The sequence below is a fragment of the Hyla sarda genome, chromosome 6, assembly GCF_029499605.1.
Source record: "Hyla sarda isolate aHylSar1 chromosome 6, aHylSar1.hap1, whole genome shotgun sequence".
In the NCBI taxonomy this organism is placed as follows: Eukaryota; Metazoa; Chordata; class Amphibia; order Anura; family Hylidae; genus Hyla; species Hyla sarda.
This window is the reverse complement of record NC_079194.1, coordinates 16,514,236-16,529,228: the sequence shown is the minus strand read 5'-3', so window position 1 is coordinate 16,529,228 and position 14,993 is coordinate 16,514,236. Positions and strand designations below refer to the sequence as shown.

The 14,993-nt window shown below is 42.0% G+C and overlaps 1 protein-coding gene across 4 annotated transcripts in view; it reads left to right on the top strand.

Annotated features, from left to right (window-relative positions):
- The window catches only part of LOC130275360 (dimethylaniline monooxygenase [N-oxide-forming] 2-like), a 50,152-nt gene extending 35,470 nt beyond the window's left edge, over positions 1 to 14,682 (top strand). The window contains exons 5-10 of one of the 4 annotated variants that reach the window (XM_056523232.1): positions 3,550 to 3,712; positions 6,338 to 6,480; positions 7,116 to 7,315; positions 9,277 to 9,623; positions 11,282 to 11,354; positions 14,029 to 14,677. In XM_056523232.1, coding sequence (XP_056379207.1) covers positions 3,550 to 3,712; positions 6,338 to 6,480; positions 7,116 to 7,315; positions 9,277 to 9,623; positions 11,282 to 11,354; positions 14,029 to 14,464 — 1,362 coding nt within the window. In that variant the 3' untranslated portion in view covers positions 14,465 to 14,677. Of the gene's footprint in view, positions 1 to 3,549; positions 3,713 to 6,337; positions 6,481 to 7,115; positions 7,316 to 9,276; positions 9,624 to 11,281; positions 11,355 to 14,028 lie in introns of all 4 variants that reach the window. The other 3 variants (XM_056523234.1, XM_056523236.1, XM_056523235.1) reach the window with 3 other exon arrangements.
- Positions 14,683 to 14,993: the final 311 nt, after the last annotated feature.

Genomic DNA, 14,993 nt, shown 5'->3' with positions numbered 1-14,993 from the left:
ATTTTACCCAAAAATGCACGGCGAAACAGAAAAAAAAATCATTGTGCGACAAAATCGAAAAAAAAACGCCATTTTGTAACTTTTGGGGGCTTCCGTTTCTACGCAGTGCATATTTGGGTAAAAATTACACCTTTTCATTATTCTGTAGGTCCATACGGTTTCGCACTTCTGGAAAAAATCATAACTACATGCAGGAAAATTTATACGTTTAAAAATGTCATCTTCTGACCCCTATAACTTTTTTATTTTTCCACGTACAGGGCGGTATGAGGACTCATTTTTTGCGCCGTGATCTGAAGTTTTTATCGGTATGATTTTTGTTTTGATCGGACTTTTTGATCACTTTTTATTCATTTTTTTAATGGTATAAAAAGTGACCAAAATACGCTTTTTTGGACTTTGGAATTTTTTTGCGCGTACGCCATTGACCGTACGGCTTAATTAATGATATATTTTTATAGTTCGGACATTTACGCACGCGGCGATACCACACATGTTTATTTATTTATTTTTTTACACTTTTTATTTTTTTAATGGGAAAAGGGGGGTGATTCCAACTTTTATAAGGGAAGGGTTTAAATGACCTTTATTAACCCTTTTTTTTACATTTTTTTTGCAGTGTTATAGATCCCATAGGGACCTATAACACTGCACACACTGATCTCTTATACTGATCATTATTATCCCATAGGGACCTATAACACTGCACACACTGATCTCCTATGCTGATCACTGGCGTGTATTAACACGCCTGTGATCAGCATTATCGGCGCTTGACTGCTCCTGCCTGGATCTCAGGCACGGAGCAGTCATTCGTCGATCGGACACCGAGGAGGCAGGTAAGGGCCCTCCCGGTGTCCGGTCAGCTGTTCGGGACGCCGCGATTTCACCGCGGCGGTCCCGAAAAGCCCGACTGAGCAGCCGGAACACTTTCAGTTTCAATTTAGAAGCGGCGGTCAGCACTAAAAATGGTGGGAGTGCCCTGAGAGCCAAGTTCAGCCCCTTTTGGACCATGTTGTCACATGACCAGACCCAGGTCTGTCAATCTTTGCAAGTTTGGCTGTGGAAGTAAGGTGCTGTGGACCAGACATGACCAGACAAGGCTATTAGCGGATGTGTATAAGCGGAGAGTGCAACCTGGATACGGGGCGTGTTTTATAGGAAGAATGTGGGCTAGTCCAAGAAGCAGTGGGCTGATCATATTTAAATTTCAGACTCAAATCCGGACGGAATTTCCGCATGGAATCCGCTTGCAATCTGCCTACGTTCCGCGTTCGACTAAAAATCCGCAGGGAAATGAGAGTCCCATTGAACTCAATGGGATTCTGCTGCGGAAATCCGTCTGAAGAAAGAGCACCCCCTATCTTCATGCGGAAATTTTCGAGCGGAAATTCGCAACGGAAATTACGACGGAAAAATTCTGCAGTATGAACAGGTGCACGGAAATCCCATTGACTCGCATGTACTTTATAGCCAGCGGAAATTTTACGACTGAATTTCTGTCGGAAATTCCGTAGTCTGAACCTAGCCTAAGGGCTTGTTTTTTGCATCACCAATTGTACTTTGTAATGACATCACCTATTTTATAATATAATCCGCAGCGAAACAAAAAAAATTATTTGTGGGGTGAAATGTAAAAATAAAATGCAATTTTGTAACTTTTGGGGGCTTCCATTTTTACGCTGTGCACTTTTTGGTAAAAATGACACCTTACCTTTATTCTGTAGGTCCATATGGTCACAAGGATACTACATGCACCAAATTTAGTCATTTTCTGACCTTTTTATAACTTTTTTTTTTTCATTTTTCCACATATGGGGCTATATGAGGGCTCATTTTTTGCACTGTGGTCTTTAGTTTTTATCGGTACCATTTTTGTGTTGATGGGACTTTTTGATCTTTTTATAATTTTTTTATGATATATGAAGTGACCAAAAATGCATAATTGTGGACTTTTTGTGTTTTTTTTTACATGTATGCCATCAACCGTGCAGTTTAGCTACCTTTATATTTTAATAGTTTGGACATTTACGCACACGGTGGTACCGCATATGATTATTTTTATTTTTTATTACATTATTTTATTAAAAAAATGGGAATAGGGGAAATGTTTTCAAACGCTTATTAGGAAGGGGTTAATTCACTTTTACAAACTTTTTTTTTTTTGTCCCCATAGGAGGCTATAACATGAAATCTTTTGATTGCATATACTGATCAATGCTATACCATAGCATAGCATTGATCATTGTTATCGGTGCTCTACTGCTCCAGCCTGCATGGCTGGCTGGGAGCAGCACAACACCGATCGGACGGCGATGAGGCAGGTAAGGGCCCCTCCGTCGTCCTCTCAGCTGATCAGGACATCACAGTTTCACCGTGATGGTCCTGATCAGCTCTGCTGGGCTGCTGGGATTGTTTTATTTCCGTTTTAGATGCCGCAATCAACTTTGATCGTGGCGTCTAAAGGGTTAATGCCAGGCACCGGCCTGATCGGCGGTGCCTGGCATTAACCCTGGGTCCTAGCTGCAGATAGCAGTCGGGACCCAACAGGTTTGAAGCATCCTTAGCTAGTGAGCACGCGTCAAACCCCAGTAACGGGACCAGGACGTACAGGTATGCCCTTCGTTCCCAACAGGTTAAGGACCAGAGGCGTTGTATGCCCTGGTCCAGTTACCGGGGTTTGAAGTGTGCTCAGGAGCTGAGCATGCTTCATACCTGGTCTGTCCCGAATGCTATGAGCAGCCAGGACTCAGGATTAATGCTGGGCATCAGAAGATTGAATGGTATAGCCCCCTTTGGGGACAAAAAAAAGTAAAAAGTGTAAACAAAAAAAAAAAAGTTTATAAAGTGAACCTAATAAAATGATAAAAAATAAACATAATCATATGTGGTACTGCCGGATGTGTAAATGTCTGAACTATTAAAATATAAGGTTAGTTAAAAAGCATGGTCGATGGGATAGACGTAAAAAAAATACCAAAGTCCAAAATTGTGCATTTTTGGTCGCTTCATATACCATAAAAAATGTATAAAAAGCATCAAAAAGTCCCATTAAAATAAAAATAGTACCAAAAAAAACTACAGATCATGGTGCAAAGAATAAAAAATTAATAGGGGTCAGAAGAGGACATTTTTAAGCATACTAATTTTGGTGCATGTAGTAAAATAAAATAAAACCTACATAAATTGGGTATCCTTGTAACCGTATGGACCTACAGAATAAAGATAAGCTGTCCTTTTTACCCAAAAGTGCACTGCGTAGAAATGGAAGCCCCCAAAAATGTAAAGAGTTATAATTTTTAGAAGGAGAGGAGGGAAAAACAAAAGTGCAAAAATGTAAATTGGCCTGGTCCTTAATTAGGGGGTTAAGGAGTCTATATATACATCCTATACATACATCCATTATACAGAGTCTATATTCATCCACTATACACAGAATATATATATATATATATATATATATATATGTATCTACTGTTATGACGATTAATCATGGGACATTTTCGAAGCCTCCACTAGATACAATAATCCTGTCTCTTTACTATCTAGACTAAAGTTTGCAATGTGAAACAACATCAGGATTTTGCAACTACAGGAAAGTGGAACATTGAAAAAGAAAATGGAGGGAAGAGGGGCGTGGATGTTTTTGATGCGGTTATTGTTTGTAATGGACACTATAATGACCCGTACTTGCCATCTGACTGTTTTCCAGGTAAGTGCTATGAATGACTGGACTTGTGACAAACAAAATACAATTAAGAGGATAGGCCATTAGTGTGAAATAGGCGGGTGAAGGGGATGGCAACCCCAATGTTCAGTGTCTGGACAAGGCGTAACAGCATTGTCTTATGTAGGCTAGGTTAACATCTAAGTACCGTATGTTGTTCCGCTCTTTTAATATATATTTTTTTGCGCCGAAGGCCCCAAACCGGGTCTAACATTACCCTGTCCTGACAGATCCCATTGACTTGAATGCCGGGTATCTAGTAATTTACTAGAGAGTGAACGTGAACAATACAGCTGCATACTGCACTATCTTTCCTATCATATCTAGCAGAACTACAAATGCCTCCATTGATAGTCCAAACCTCTGATGATAGTGTGGCATTTCTAGGTTCTTAAAAATCTAAGGCTAGAGCCCCCCTGTTCTTGTGATAATTTGGACACCATGGTGTGAGATCTTGCGTGGAGCCCAGATCGAGGGAGTCTTGTATGTCTTCCATTTTCTAATAATTGCTCCCACAGTTGATTTCTTCACACCAAGCTGCTTGCCTATTGCAGATTCAGTCTTCCCAGCCTGGTGCAGGTCTACAATTTTGTTTCTGGTGTCCTTCAACAGCTCTTTGGTCTTGGCTATAGTGGAGTTTGGAGTGTGACTGTTTGAGGAAGTGGACAAGTGTCTTTAATACTAATAACAAGTTCAAACAGGAGCCATTAATACAGGTAACGAGTGGAGGACAGAGGAGACTCTTAAAGAAGAAGTTACAGGCCTCTCATCTTTTAAAGTAAGAAAACTTGCACAATTGGTGGCCCCACTGTATATAGTTATTATATTAAATCATTTCCTATACACCAGGAGCAAATGTAATCAACATACAGTGATAAATGGTGCCTATAGTGCCCCGGCACCTATAGAGCCCCAAACAGTAATAATGCCCTCTTTGTGTCCCATACAGCGGAGAGGGTATGTAAGTTGGTTTGGAGGCAGGGGTAGCTGAATTGGGAAGGGGTATGGGTAGGTAGGTCACTCCAGTTCAGACAGGTCCCTCAGTAAGCAGTTTTTTCCTGAGGGGTAGGACCCATCATAAGCAGTATGTCCCTTTTTAAATATGTAAAAAAAAATAATACATACTGTAACACCAGCAGTTAAAGGGGTACTCCGCCCCTAGACATCTTATACCGTATCCAAAGGATAGGGGATAAGATGTTAGTTCATCGCGGTCCTGCTGCTGGGGATCCCCGGGATCCCCGCTGCAGCACCCCGCTATCATTACAGCACAGAGTGAGTTCGCTAATGACGGACGATACAGGGGACGTAATGTCATGGCTCCGCCCCTCGTGACATCACGGCCCGTCCCCTTAATGCAGTGGTCTCCAAACTGCGGCCCTCCAGATGTTGCAAAACTATAACCCCCAGCATGCACGGACAGCCAACGGCTGTCCGGGCACGCTGGGAGTTGTTGTTTTGCAACATCTGGAGGGCCGCAGTTTGGAGACCATTGCCTTAATGCAAGTCTATGGCAGGTCGTCACGCCCCCTCCCATAGACTTGTATTGAAAGGGGCGGGCCGTGACATCACGAGGGGCGGAGCCGTGACATATCGATGCTCCGGCCCCTGTATTGCCCGTCATTACGTGCAGAGCGAACTCGCACTGTGCTGTAACGATAGCGCAGTGCCGCAGCGGGGATCCCGTGGGTCCCCAGCAGCGGGACCGCAGCGATCTGACATCTTATCCCCTATCCTTTGGATAGGGGATAAGATGTCTAGGGGCGGAGTACCCCTTTAACAGCCACCGGCACGCAGCGCGTCCTGCTGCTTACCTCCCCTTGCAGTGTTCGGGTGTCTTTTATGTACTGTCACAGGAGGCAACAGTTTTTGGGTCATTCTGTAGGGGCCATGATAATGCATAGGCTGTATCTTTAAGGGTCAATGAACATCATAAATCCTACCTTCCTCTAATTCCTGTTAGGCACTACCTATATAAGAGTACTCCTCCCTTTCTGTAGGGCCCGAGTTTCTACAGCAAAGGTACCTTACCTATGTTCTGTTTCTGTGCCTCTTATCACAACTCTGCCTTGTATCTCTGTACCTGGGTAGGGTCACACGGGAGAACCAGATGCACTGCTAGAAGTCACAGAGTGACGGCAAAGTGAGCTCACTGCAGCAGCTGCGGTAGCCCTGTCTGTCTACTTGTTGCTGAGGATTTCATGGCAGCAGTCAAGAGCCGACACACAGAGCCATGGCAGCAGCAGCTTGCTCTGTAGTGTAGTATGTAGTGTCAAATACGCTGCTGATGCGCTCCTGTGTGACCGCACCCCCTTGCTGATTCTCCAGTGTATGACCCCGACTGTTGACCACGTCTGTGCTTCATTAAGCCTACATCATTTGACTGCACCTGAGCTGACCACTGCTATTTTCCAACTCTGCTCTGCTACACTTTCTCCATCTACTACATCAGCCTACCTCATCTGCCTGTGTCCCCAGTCCTTGGTGTCTGGGCATTCTGGCCAGCCTCTATTTAACTTGGTCCACTCTTGCAGTAGTGACCTGGTATCTCCTTTGCAGCTAAACTCTTATATAAGGGTTTAAGATGTTTTCTTTTATCATCCCTCCCAGGTTTAGAAAATTTCAAGGGCAGCCACATTCACAGTCGTTTCTACAAAACAAGTGATGAGTATCGGGGGAAAACAGTGGTGGTTGTGGGAACAGGGAATTCAGCTGGAGATATTTCTGTGGAACTCAGCCATATTGCAAAACAGGTGCCATTATTTAAGATAATTCATTGGAACTGGAAATTCTTTGAGAATATCACATTATGATGATTGTTATCAAATTATCCTGTATAACAAAACTTATCTCCTATCCTTTTCGTAGTTATATTGGTCTTAACAGTTTAAAAAAAGAATGATAGCCATGACTTTAGAAAGAGAATATTAGTAATTCATTTTTTATTTTTTTTATTGTTATTATTCATTATTTTCTCCTTTTAGAATCCATTCCTAATTCTGGCTAAAACAATCACCAAAGACCACACAAAAACTGCCTGTGTCAGATAGGGACTCCGGCCGGCTCATTTTGTAACTGTATCAGTTTTATTTTCGGACTAAAAACTGTAGCAGACAATGGTTTTCAGTCTGGCAACAAAACCATATACGGTCCAAAAATGAGCCGAACAGAGTCACTATCTAACTCCGTTCAACTTCATATTAATGGGGTGCAATGTGTGTCCGGTGGGGATATGGCAGCGGAAGCTTTTTAAATTTCCCCACTTAATCCAGCAGCCTTATGACACAATTGTAGTGGGAATGCACCCTTACTTTAGTATCAGTAATCCTTTCCAGTCTTACAATACTTTCTTGGTAATCACTTATTCTATACATACTTATGGCCCTAGGTTTACCTTAGCACCAGACATGGATCTTGGGTAGTTAGCAGAATTTCCCGAGGTGGATTTCCAATAGACATGACAATGTCAAGACGATACACTATGTGGATCAAGAATTTACTGCCGAGAATGCTTGCTGCCAAGATAAATGAGAAGATCATGAGTAGCTGGTTTCACCACTCAAACTTTGGCTTGGAACCTAAATTCAGGTAAATAAAACAGTGAGGCTATGTTCACATGGCGGAAAAATTGCAGAATATCTGCCAGGAAAACATGGGCGGACATTCCGCAAATTGGCATGTTCTGCCGGTGCTAGGACCACTCAGAACTGCGATGTCTCCATAGATAACAAAGCATGAAGGAAAGAAACATGTTCAGCGGCAGTGACGTCACTTCCCCAGTCCCAGAATCCTGGAGGTTTCCGAAACTGGAGATTCAGCACCCGCATAGAATGCAGGTGCTGCAGGGAGATCGCGGAGGTTCTCAGCAGTCGGCCCACCACGATCAGACATCTTATCCCCTATCCTTTGGATAGGAGATAAAATATTTTTGCCCGGAATACCCCTTTAATAAAGTAGCTTAATATTGACTCAAGCTTTATTTTTGATTTACTGGTGTTAAATTGTAACTGTAACTTATTAACTTAATAACAATGAATTATTACTACAATTTTTTGTACGGTATACATTTTAGGACATCGGCAGCCGTACCTCCGTCCTTCATCAGGCATAACAGCCTCCTGCCTCCTCCCTCGGACCAATCGCCGTCAGGCGTCAGCCGTAACTCCCTCCTCCCTCCTTTGTCATCCCAAAGTCTCTCATCCAAAACTCTGTCATCCCATCCCTCAGACGAAAAACCTTCCTGCCGTGTAGCAAAGCCGAGTCGGTGTCGGCTCTCTGCTATACGGGTTCTGCTTTACATGCTATTCAATGTCGGCTCTACTATACAGTGCTGTGCAGCGTATGCATCTGAGGGAGAATCGTCTGAGGATGGGGGACTTTTGGATGAGGGAGTTGTAACTGAAGGATGACAGCGATTGGTGTGAGGGAGGAGGCGGGACGCCATTTCGCCTGACGGAGGATGAAGTTGCGGCTGACGACTGACGGCGATTGGTCAGAGGGAGGAGGTGGAGCGCCATTTCACCTAACGGAGGACAGCAGTACGGCTGACGACAGACGATGTCCTAAAATGGACACAGTACATATGATAGCAATTGATCTCTGTGGCATCAGAGCAGCATTGCACATCAGAAGCGGAATTCCGTAGTGTGAACCCGGCCTTACACCCAAGAATACTTTTAGAAATATTGTCATTATTTTATGATCTTTTTTACTTTTCCTAGATAGGTTTGGACACTGTCCCTTTTATATATTCAGTAGGTTGTCATAGTGGTTGTTACTTTGCCGGGCAGGGGCCTTTTAGTATGCTTGGCATGTTCATACTTTATATAGTGATTTATGGGGTTAGGCCACCTTCAGGCTATGTTCACAGTCAGCAGAGCGCCGGCAGAACATGACTGTGCTAGGACCACTTGGAAATGGGCCGTCTCATATAATTGGGAAGTCTATTTTTGCTGCGGACGCCGGAATCGGAATTTCCACAGCAATTCTGCCATGTGAACAGTGCAGCAGAATCCCATTGAAATCAATTTGACTCTACTGCAGTGGAATGTTCATGCGGAATTCTTCTGCAGAATTCCACACAGAAATTCCGCCGCTGTGTTTTTGCATTGTTTCTTGGACCTATTATTAACTAATAAAATGAGATACAACAGTGTTCCATGGCCACTATTATTGTCACAGGGCCCAGTCCCACTGCGAGCACCCTGTTCAGTTCAGATTGGTTTAGACCCTGACCGATCGCTAAAACAAATAGGGAGAAGAGCACACTTAGCACTTTCTTTCCTGGCTCTGTGCTGCGTGACCCAGACAGATTTACAACTTACAATAGTCTCTAGGAGATGTCAAAAGTTTTTTGTTTTTTAAAGTAACAGGTTCACTTTAATATATTGCCCTGGGCTCCTGAATATGAGATAAGTTATCCAAACCTAAGTTTAAGATTGCTCCTCGTTTACCGGCCTTATCTTATTTTAATAGGTTGCAATGGTTGATATGATGCCAAGCTTTTAAGTATATTCTGTTTTTTTTTTTTGTTTTTTTTTTCTCTAAAGGTTAAAACATCCAATTGTAAATGATTACCTCCCCAGCCAGATCTTACAGGGATCAATCGTGGTGAAGCCCAAAATTACATCATTCTCTGACACATCTGTCATTTTTGAAGATGGGTCTGTGGCAGATGTGGATGAAATAATTTTTGCTACGGGATACAGTACGATGTATCCTTTTCTGGATGATGATATAATCAAACTTAATAACAACGATGTCTCCTTATATAAGTACGTGTTTCCAATTTATCTGGAAAAACCAACACTTGCATTTCTGGGACTCGTTCAGCCTCTTGGACCCATCATGCCGACCGTTGAATTACAGGCTCGTTGGGCAACCAGAGTGTTCAGTGGTAAGGAGGACCCAGTCAACTAAATGTTTATTAGTAACGTGAAGATTATTTTTATCCATACAGAGAGATAGTTTACCATTTAAGGGTTTCTGAATGTAGCCTTTTCTCAAATGGCAGGTTTTGAAGAATGGTGGAATGATTAAAGGTGTATTCCGGTGAAAAACTATTTTTTCATGTTAACTGACTCCAGAAAGTTAAACAGACTTGTATATTACTTCTATTAAAAAAATCTTAATCCTTCAGGTACTTATAAGCTGCTGAAGTTGAATTGTTCTTTTCTGTCTGACCACAGTGCTCTCTGCTGACACCTCTGTCTGTCTCAGGAACTGTCCAGAGCAGGAGAGGTTTGCTATGGGCATTTGCTTCTACTATGGACAGTTCCTGAGACAGACAGAGGTGTCAGCAGAGAGCATTGTTATCAGACAGCAAAGAACAACTCAAGTTCAGCAGCTGATAAGTACTGGTAGGAATATGATTTTTAATAGAAGTAATTTACAAATCTGTTTAACTTTCTGGAGCCAGTTAATATGAAAAAAAAAAAGTTTTTCACTGGAATTCCCCTTTAAAGGAAAACGGTTGTCCTGTTCACCCACACTAAACCCAATACACCAGGTTATAGTGCGGGTGAACAGGAGACCGATACAGGGTCTCTGACTAATATACATACCTTCTGTCCAGTGCCCGATCCCTTTGAAGATCGGCTTCTTTCTTCTGTGAATTGCACACTGGAGGTGGGCCTGCTGGCTAAATTTAAATATTCATGGTCGCTGGTCATGTGAGCGCTCAGTAGGCACAAGCACTCACGTGATCAGTGAATATGAATATCCAAATTCAGCCGGCGACCCGCCTCCAGCGCGCAATTCAGCAAAGATAGAAGAGGATCTTCAGAGAGACTGGGCGTCGGATAGAAAGTATGTATATTAGTCAGAGACCCCGCATCTGTCTCCTGTTCACCCGCACTATAACCCGGTGTATTGGTTTAGTGTGTCCTTTAAATAAGTACCTGAAGGAGCACCCTTATATTGCCACATGATCGGGTCATCTTGAAATTTTAGCACTGTGTTGTGTAAGACCCCATTCACATGATGTGTTCAGCCAACTTTACAGATATAAATCAGGATACTAGCAACAAGGAATTTTGACTTATACTCCAACTTGGCCACAGACTTTAAAAGGGTATTCCAGCCTCTAAAACTGTCATTCTCAATTCACAGAATAGGGGCTCAGAATATGATTATGGGAGGTCTGACCTCTGGGACCCCCCGCAATCTCAAGTAAGGGGCCCTGTTGCACCCCTTTGGATGATCAGCATGTGCTCCAGGCATTGGGTACAGGAGCACTGGAGGTACCCAAGTGCTGTGCTCAGGAATCTTCAGCTACAAGTGGAGTCGGAGCCCTGTTCTGGAGATTGGGAGGTGGGTCCAAGAGGTCAGACCCCCTCAAGAACAGAGACAATAAGCCCCTATCCTATGGATACACTTTTTTGGTAAATAGCTCCAAAACAAGATATAAATTTGGTCTAAATGTTACACAGTAACCGGTGGTGTAATTGGGTCATCTTGAACTGTGGATCATACGATCAGGATATTTGGAGAATTAAAAAAATATATAATTTTTTCCATTAACCTGCCATTCATGACCTTTTCTTTCATGTCTAGGTGCAGCTCAACTACCATCAGTCAAGAAGATGGAAAACTACTGCCTAAAAAGCAAGGACATAAAAAATAAATGGTATGAGGGAAATATACAAAAAACAAATCCCTGTTCATGTCTCTCGTGTATGAATATTATTGCATGAAATATATTTTATATGTAGATTAGCTCTGTAGAACCAGCTAAATAGCAGCAAGATAGCCGTCAGTTAAATAGGGCTTCTGTTTTTATTTTTCAGTAACAAAACAAATATAGCTATCACACTCAGGTATAAAAGCAAAAAATGAATCCTGCGTATTGCTCACACAGGTTACAATGTCTCCTTTTGAGGCTGCAAATTTCCAAATTCAAACTCTCATCAGTGGAGCAGGTGTTGTATGTATGTGAGGGGCATAAGCTGGCAATTCTTTGAACAAAAAAAATAAAAAAAAGAGTAATGTCCAAACGCAACTTTTATTGTAAGGATATGGTGAAACTTAGAAATAGAAAGATAATGCACTTACTAATATACACTGATGTGTGGCAATGCATTATAACACATTACTATACAATGCAGAGCAAATACAATCATGCATGAAATATGAGTTGTATATAATACATTACTATACAAAGAAAAGCAGATCCAAACATGCATGAAATAAGAGGTGCATATAATAGTTATATAACATAATGGACATGCTCTTCTATCTGGAACATGCTGCTTGGACCCTGGACACCTACTATAAACTGTGAACAAACTGCAGGAAACATGAAAAACCCATCCATATGCATTAAGATTCAGAGCTATAATGTTGGACGGTTGTTTGAACATACAGCGAGGTTACTCTAAGCTCTGATGGACAGGATGACTTTAGATACTGAGGACTCAGCAGTAAACTCTGACAATAATGATCAGACATCTTATCCCCTATCCTTTAGATAGGGGATAAGGTGTCTAGGGGCAGAGTACCACTTTAATTCCCCTAAAATAGTCTTCTGGCTACCGGACTGCTCTCAATTTGCTTCCAAGGGGAGAGCAAAACCAGTGTTTTGGGGTAGGTGATAGGACAGAAGAGAATATACCTAGCATTTTTGGGGGAATTTACAGAGGCTGGCTGAGCAAGGGGACATGGTTTTTTGTATCAAAGGGTGTGGTTCTGGAGGCAAGGGGGCATGGTTTTTATGTAGTGGTGTGGTTTTGGAGTCAGGGGGTATGATTTTAAGGCAGGTAGTATGGTTTTGGAGGCATGGCATGGAGTATGGTGTTGTGTCTGTCTTGGTCTGTGTTCACACACAGCCATTGGATTTGCTTGTGTGTGAACAGTTTTGTGGTCCCCGGTCAGGGAATAGTTAAAGCCTTTGGCTTGTTAGCCAATAGATCCTAGGGTGTGTCTATTTAAACTTAGCCCAGTTGAGCCTCTGGGCTGGTGATTGAGATCATTACATATGGACTTCCTGAGATCCTGACATGCTGCTATGGAGTTCTTGGTGAAACACTATTTATTTGAGCTTTTAATCTACTATCTCTGTCTTAGCATGCACCTTGTATGTTCTGGTTTTAGCCATGGTTATGTGGCATGCTCTTAGTAGATTTTTAAGCTGTGTTTGTTTACTTGGTTTTAGGATTTGTATATCCTTTCTTTTATGTATATGTTCACACTGTGTTTTCTTTTGTATCCATTTTCTGCATTTTCGCTCCATGGGGACATTACTGTGTCTACTGGAGGCTCTGATCTAGATATCCCTGTTACCTGTCCATGGGGACTCCGTCTCTACTTGAGGTTTTCTGAGGGATTGCGATTCCTGTCTTTTGTTCAGTGTGAACATTGTTCTATAATTACTGTTGTATCTGTTTTCTGAGTTGTAACTAGGCATCTGTGTTACCTATCCATGGGGACTTCGTGTCTACTGAAGGTTTTATAAGGGATTGCGATTATTCCTGTTTAGTGATAGATCCCTGTTACCGGTACATGGGGACTTTGTGTCTACTGGAGGTTCTGGGGGATTATGCTATATTCCAGTCTGTTCCTGGAGTCTGTTTAGACTCATCCGTTTTCGTGTCTGGTGTTTTAAACTCTATTTGTTTATTAGTTCTTTATTCCGATCTTTGGAGTTTTTGTACACGCACTGATCTTAGAGTACATGATCACTTAGCTAGTGTTTTCCTCTGTGCTTTACCATAGGTCTATAGTGTCCTCTGTGCTGCTCACTGATCTGTGTCCTCTGAACTTAATCTGTTATAGAGTTCTATGTTCCTGTTATGTTTCTGGTTTGTGACAGACTGTTCATTAGTATGTATTTTTAGGCCCCTGCACTTTAGTTCAGAGAGGGACCGGTGCGAAGTTGTCGATCCACCGTTTTGGGTGGATGGGCAAGTAGGCAGGGAGAGCGGTTTTAGGGTCAGTTTAGGGCTCACTCTTCCTGTCCCCTGGTTGGTCACAGACAATGGATTTAGAGGCATGGAGTATGGTTTTAGAGGCAGGGCGTTGGTTTTGGAGGCTGGTGGTAAGGTTTTTAAGGCAGGGAGTATGGTTTTGGACGCAGGGAGTTGGTTTTGGATGCAGGGTGTATGGTTTTGGAGGCAAGGAATGTGGTTAGGGAGTGTTACGGCTTTTGGCCTTAGGCTGATACTCATTGTTTACAGAAAAAAGTTGGCTTATTCAGGAACGACTCATCCTTACAATATGAATACAAGACTGCTAAGGTCATGCTGATTATTCTCATTTGTTTAATAACATTTTTTAAACAGTTTTTTTTTTGTTTTGTTTTTTAGGTTTGGTCTGGGGAGGACTCAAGTTCTCCAAACACATTACATTGACTACATAAATGATGTTTCAAAAGAAATTGGAGTCCACCCAAACATGATCTTTATTTTTCTCACTGACCCAAGATTGGCATGGCAGGTATTTTTCGGGCCATGTACCCCTTACCAGCTGCGGCTCAATGGACCTGGGAAATGGTCTGGGGCCAGAAAGGCCATTCTTACACAGTGGGAAAGAACAATAAAGCCAACCAGGACACGGGTTTTACATGAATGTCCTGAATCCTGGATAAACATTAGGAGTGTGCTGGTTATTGGTTCACTATTAGCAGCAATATGGTTATTAAGAGCAAGATGTAATGCTGGACCGAGTGGGCACTGCCCATGGACCACTAATGGCGCCTCTTGGACCAAAATATTTTCAATGGCTAGAACAAATCCTATGTGATGATATGAGCAACAGAAAATGTTATTTTTAGATTGATATTTATAAGCTCATTGTCCACTGAATTGACACAAATTTTGGGTAATATGTTAGAGCTGCTATTCTTTCTGTAACCAAATTTTTATGTATTTTCATATGTTTATAATCATTTTTATGATTTTATATTAAAAGGAGAAAAAAGAGTGTTTGTGTTTGTAACTGGGATACTCTCACACCCAGAGAGTAGTGGGATAACAAAATTGGAAAAACAAAAGGTTTCTCAGTCCTCAGCTTACCATCAGGCACAAGGACCGATATATGGTGGATGTTTGAATCTCCAATAAACCTTCTAGACCAATTTAAGTATATCATTATATTTATTCAAATAAAACACATAGATAGTTGTTTGCTATTTAAAAGTTCACAGACCGCAGGAACCTACGGCTATGTAATAAAATACAATAATTGCTTCGAGCTCAATATACACACAAATATAGATATAGTAGGGAAATCATCAATAATGGTTGTCTTGTGTATGTTTTTACCTGTTTTT